Raw genomic sequence first — 6,000 nt, forward strand, 5'->3', positions numbered from 1 at the left:
GATCAATCGTTTTTATTGTTTATGCAGAGAATTATGCAGAAATTATGGTTTGAATTTTCTGGTTGTTTGCCGTAATTGACTGACTGATTGATTGATTGATTGATTGATTGACTGATTCAGTGATTGAAATCGGTACACTTTTGAAAAGATCAGTCCTCCGTCTAGATACAAAATGGCATCCAATGGTACCCAAAAATAGCCAAAACCCTGCTCCTTGATCTCAGGGGCCAACATGAAAAATCTGCTCACTGTATCTTAACATGTTTCCAAATGCATAAAAGAACAGATGGACAAACAGCTTTCCAAAATTCATGGCAGATGGCACAGAGTTAAAATCTATGAAAGTTAAGCAAATATTAGAGAGAACAGCCTTCCCCTACCTGGTGCCCTCCATGACTGCATGAATCTGGGGGTGATGTGACTTGCTGTAGCCCAAAACATCTGGGGGGCGCTAGGCTGGGGAAGGCGGAGACAGATGCTGTGCAGGATTACCTCTTGCAAGCATGTACCTGCCCACGTGCTAAGAGATCATCCCAGGAGGCCCCTTAGGCAATTAGTAACCAGAGAGAGAGGGTCCATTTCCCCTCTGCTGCTCTGCTCATTGAATGCTTTTCCCAGCTGTGCAAAAGCATGACAGGCAGACCAGCAGAGACTGCCAGGGGCCCTGCCTGCATGGTCAAGAGGTGCGATGGCAGCCCGTGCCAGCCATTTGCTCCTGCATTTGCCCACATGCAGCTTCTCAGAGAGGACACTGTCCAGCCACCAAGGTACCAAATGACAAACGATGCTGAGGACCTAAGTGCCTCTTCATTCATCTACCCTGAACACAAGGTTACGCAGCCAGTCTCTGTGGATGACAGAATGCCCATGGTGTGAAATTTACAGAGTGCAGCCCATCTTAAAATGAACTAACTAAACTGAGCCAGGGAGCTGGAAAATCCTTCCTGCCTGCAATCTCCAGAGTCAATGAGCCAGGCACTGCCAATCATACGCTTGCTGGAAGAGCAACGATGTGAGTGCCAGGCAGGCCTTCTGCTCCCTTTCAGAGCCACTTTGCATCAGCCACCTGGTGACACATACCATTTATGGCCCCAGAGAAGTAGGGGGTAGGAATGACCTATTCGCCTCTTCTTCCAGTTTGCAAAAGTTCCGTTGCTTGTTCGCCCAAGGACACCTCTTGCTTACTGCAGCCGACCCAGGCGAGCAGTTACTTGCAAGCCTGCATTCATCTACCAATATGAAAATTTCCACAGATGCATTCGTGCTTTATGCTTTGTGCAACTAATTCACCTGAGCTAGAGAGTTAGAGAAGAACGTTGCCAATCCAGCTTGACTCCTACATGCACAAACGAAAGGAAACCCCCGTGGCTTGAAAACAAAACAAAACAAATCCTAAAACCTGATTTCCGACGCAGATTCCAGCCTGCTCATTCCTTCCCATTAAGACGGCCTCCGAGCTCAACCGCAGAGCAAGTAAATGTTTCAATTGTGCAGCAATTGCAATGAAGGATCAGAAGGAACGCAGAGCTATTCAAGGAGCTTTGCAAAAACACAAGCAATACACATAGCAGGCCAAGGGAAGTGAACAGAGGCCTGGACCACAGAGTAAGGCAGTGGCAGAGGTGGGTCAAAGACAAAGGCCTCCACACTCCTGGAAGCAATTGGGCTTTGGCGGGAGTAAGTTCCTCAGCAAAGCAAGGGAAGCTGGTCACTTTTGTGATGCAAGAGAGCAGCTGATCACCTCTCAAATCCTCTTTGGGGCTTGGCTTGATTGCTTGTTTCTTTGTATACCACCCTATACCCTTGGATCTCAGGGCAGTTCACAACATAAGATCACAATACAGAAATCAGAAAATACATAACAATAGCCCCCCCCCCCAAAAAAAGACAACCCAATAACCTTCTCTTCCACAGCACATTTTAAAAGGGCATAAATACAAGTTCTAATTACCGGTATTTTGGTATCTACACTCAGAGCAAGGCATAGCTACTCTCTCCAGCGCAAACAGAAAGACTCTCCTACAAACATTCCCATTCACCCCATCACTGCCACTGTCACCTCTGATCTCTGCCTGTCCACTGACTTCTCACTTCTACAGCTTCAGACGTGGTTGCCTGACCATATTGTCTTGCCTGACGCTGTTGCTGTCTAATAGCAACAGGGAGCATCCCTCGGTACCAAGGGAAATGTACAAGGTAAGCCACACCACAATCATTTCATAGAAATCACTTAGGCCTCCACAAAATGTGCCTGCACATTTTACTCCATAACTTTCTTTCTAGGAAGGCTGGAGACTTACTTTTTTAAATAGATAAGAAAGGAAAGAAAGCTCAGAATCTGGGGCACCTGCCCAGAGGCACCCATGGGTGCCATGGCGTATGCAGGTGCTAGGTTGGCGACCCCTATTGTACAACATGGCGGCTCATCTGCTGGGGGCCACCTGTGCTAAAGTGTTTGCGTTTTTGTGATGGCCTATGTTTTCCAGCAAATAAGTCTGACTGACTGAATGCAGGTATTTCATACAGTGCCAAGCGACAGCTTCTTGAATCCTGAACCAAGTGGATCTAGATAATCCCAAGAGTTGGTGCCCAAGTCAGCTGAATGTTAATCCAATGCTAACTGTCAGAAGATTCAGGACAGATTCAAAAAAGTACTTCTCTGCACAGTTAGCATTGTTAAACTGTAGAATTTGCTACCAGAAGATACAATGGCGGCTATAAACTTGGATGGCTTCGAAAAAGGACTGGACAAATTCATAGCTGGCTCTTCTCAGGTTCTTCTGTCAGAAACTAATTTCACTTGAGAGCCAGGCTTGGCATGGAAGGTGAGGACACAGCCAACACCCTACTGTCCTGCTGCAACATCTCAGTTCCACAGACGCTGCTCATCTACATCCAATTTATGCTCTCCCTGGCTTGGTAACCAAGAGGCAAAATGGCACCAAACAGGGAGTAGGGCAGATTTTGCCCAGAGACTGCCTGCTGCCAACCCCAAAACTAACATTCTGAGATTCTCGCTCTACTCACTCAAGCTGTGCTAAGCGTCACCAACCTGGTGCCTTGCAGATGTTGCTGGACTACAACAGATTAAGTCAGACAACATCTGGAAGCCGCCAAGCTGGTGCCGGCTGCTTTCTACACCATTCACAATTCACCACAGTACTTAACTGCCGTTCTGTCTAAGCCAAAAAAAGTCCTACAGGATAAAATCTCTGTTTATAAGAGCAAATACTTAGCCTAAAAACCTCAGTTGCTATCACTGCTCTTTTTCTATATTCTCCCTAGCTTCACGATATGCATTCCAAGAAGGAGTGACCATGACTGCATGTGAAATTTTCATTTTATTTCCTTTTTCTCTTTATTTTATTTTCCTTTGTTTTCTTATTTTTGCTTCCGTTCCTTTTTAGATTAGATTTCAAAAGCATTTCTTGTATTCTGGAGTATTATAAAAAGATACTTTGTACTGGGTATGAACTTTTGCATATCTTTGGATAAGCATCAACAAAAATTGTTATTGGAACAAAATTGCAAACGAAATTGCCTGCCCAGCTTAATTCTTTTGGATCACCACGAGGATCCAGAGCTCAAGCCTCAGGCATTCACTAGAGCACCAATCTCAAGAGACACAGAGTGGTCCGGGGGGGGGGGTATATTTGTCAAAAGGGACACTGTGGCACCCAGCTTGGCAGATCCAAAACATCCATCCAGCGAGCAAGTCGTGGCAACCAAATAGATAGAGTGAGTGTCAGGCACCCGTACGAAGGGTCACTTAAAGCCTCTTCTGAGTAGGGTTGGGAAAGCCTCCCTGCCAGAAAACTTGAAGAGCCACTGCCAGTAAGTGAAGGCAATATTGAGCTAAAGGTGTGACTCATTATAAGGCAGCTTCCTGCACTCTCAGATCTTTGGGGAAGGGCTGCAGCTCAGTGCTGTCCACACTGACTGCCAGAGGCTCTCCAGGGTTGCAGACAGGGACATGCCCAACCTAACCTGGAAATGCCATTGTTGAGGATTGTACCCCAGGACCTTCTGCATGCAAAGCAGGTGCTCTGCCACTGAGCTATCCAACTTGATCAATAGTCTGACTTGGTGTGAGCTTCCTACGTTCCAACATTACGCTTTGATGCATGCACCTATGGCGTTGGGCTTGCACGCCTGAAAACATTTGCAGCCGCAAGAACCTTACAGGCTTCCAGGGACCTGTATCTGCTGCAGCACCTTCACAAGTACACATAACTAAGAAGGCCTTAGGAGGTCCACAACCATGTCCGCTTTGCATGCATAAGGTTCCAGGTTCAATCCCCAGCATCTCCGGGTAGGGCTGGGAGAGAACCCTCCTTGAAAGCCTGGAGAGCTGCTGCCAATCATTACAGACGACACTATGCTAGACGGACCCAATGGACTGACTCAGTACAAGGCAGCTTCCTAACTGAAAACCCTGAGACCCAGGGCAGGAAAGGGGCACTGAAGGTGGGTGCCTCCTTCGCACATATCTACCAGCAAGAGCAAGCAAGCTGGTTTGGAAGCCCTTATCAGGCAGCCTCAGAGCAGCAGGGGGATGGGAACAGTCGTTTTGGCTCCTATCTTGGTGGCCTGCCTTCACCTCTGCTCCCCAAAAGGGCATTTCCCCTCAATCTGGCACTCCAGAGCCACCCCAGCCCCATCCAGAAGTCAGCCCTTCAAAGCAGGTTGGATCAGGCTAAGAGTCCCTAGCCCACAGCTTCGGACATCTCTAAGGTCTCCGGCGCAGAAAACCACAGTGACAGCCAGCTCCCCAGGGGGCCGTCGTCATTTAGAGGTAGACTGCGTGGCCTCAGGAGGTTCCATCGGGCCACCAAGTCAGACGGTTGCCAGCATCAATCGATTCTGTTGATTGACGTCCTGCTTTTAATTAATTGATGCCCTGCTTTTAACTAATTGACACCTCTTCTCCCAAACGCTGTTGTTAAACCAAAACAGATGCCAGTCTAGGAGTCAGACGTGCCTTGCCAGGTCGTGGCAAGGAAGGTCCACCCAAGCCTCCTTGGGGAAGCCCCACCTGAGCCCTCTCGTGTCGCAGCTGCTCAGCAACGGTAGACTGCGCCTGAGCCTGGAGGCTCACCGTCAGCCCTACCAGCACCGGCAGACTGCGGCTGAGCCTTGGCGGCTTCCCGTCGACCCCCACCCCACCCCGAGCGCCCACCTGGTGGTGCGTCTCCTTCTCGACGTTGAGCCCGTTGACTTCGACGACGCGGTCCCCGGCGCGCAGCCCCGCCGCCTCGGCCGGCGAGTCGGGCTCCACTTTGCGGATGAACTGGCCGCTCTTGCCCTTCTCGCCGTGCAGGTGGAAGCCGTAGCCGTTGTCGCCCTTCAGCATGTGGCAGAGGCGCGGCTGCAGAGGTGGCGGCGGTGGCTGCTGGCGAGCGCGGCTCCCGGGGGGGCCTCCCGCCCCGGCTGCGGCCGCCGACGCCGCCCCGGCCGCCTCGGCGTCCTGCTCCTTGGCCATGGCCGGCCGGCCAGCCCGCAGCCTGTGCAGCAGCAACCGCGGCAGCAGCTCCCGAGCCGCCTCCTCCTGCGCCCCAGGCGCTTCCGACGGTCGGAGAGCGGCGAGGGGGCGGCCCTTAGGGGGGCGTCGCCGCCGCTGGGCCGCCCCGAGGGACCATCCCGACCCTCCCGCCTGCGCCCGCGACGACGACGACGACGACCAGGCGCCCGGCCCTGGAAGCTGCGGCGGCGGCGGCGCACCGATGGGCCAGCTCGCGAGCGGACGGCGCCCCCCTGAGCGCTCGCAGGCCGAAGGCGCAGCTGCGCCCTCCCGCCTCCTCCAGGCTGCAACCCGGAACCTTCCAGAGATGGGGAGGGAGGGGGTCCCCCCTTCTTCCTCCTCCTGCAGTAACCTCTCTCTTCCCCCCGAGGGCAGCCTGGGCAAAGGACCCCCAGATGCCGGCGGGGTCAGGAGAAGCGGCTGGGTTAGAACCTTTGGTGCTGGGATGAATTAAAAGGGGCGGCGGAGTTCGTTGGGGC

At 51.9% G+C, this 6,000-nt stretch overlaps 1 protein-coding gene across 2 annotated transcripts in view; it reads right to left on the reverse strand.

The window, feature by feature from the left end:
• NHERF2 (NHERF family PDZ scaffold protein 2) overlaps nucleotides 1-5,706 on the reverse strand; it is a 59,006-nt gene extending 53,300 nt beyond the window's left edge. The window contains exon 1 of one of the 2 annotated variants that reach the window (XM_028705703.2): nucleotides 5,180-5,706. In XM_028705703.2, the coding sequence (XP_028561536.2) occupies nucleotides 5,180-5,482 (303 nt within the window). In that variant the 5' untranslated portion in view covers nucleotides 5,483-5,706. The remainder of the gene's footprint in view (nucleotides 1-5,179) is intronic. The other variant, XM_028705704.2, reaches the window with a different exon arrangement.
• Nucleotides 5,707-6,000: the final 294 nt, after the last annotated feature.

This window comes from Podarcis muralis, chromosome 14 (genome assembly GCF_964188315.1).
Source record: "Podarcis muralis chromosome 14, rPodMur119.hap1.1, whole genome shotgun sequence".
Taxonomy (NCBI): domain Eukaryota; kingdom Metazoa; phylum Chordata; class Lepidosauria; order Squamata; family Lacertidae; genus Podarcis; species Podarcis muralis.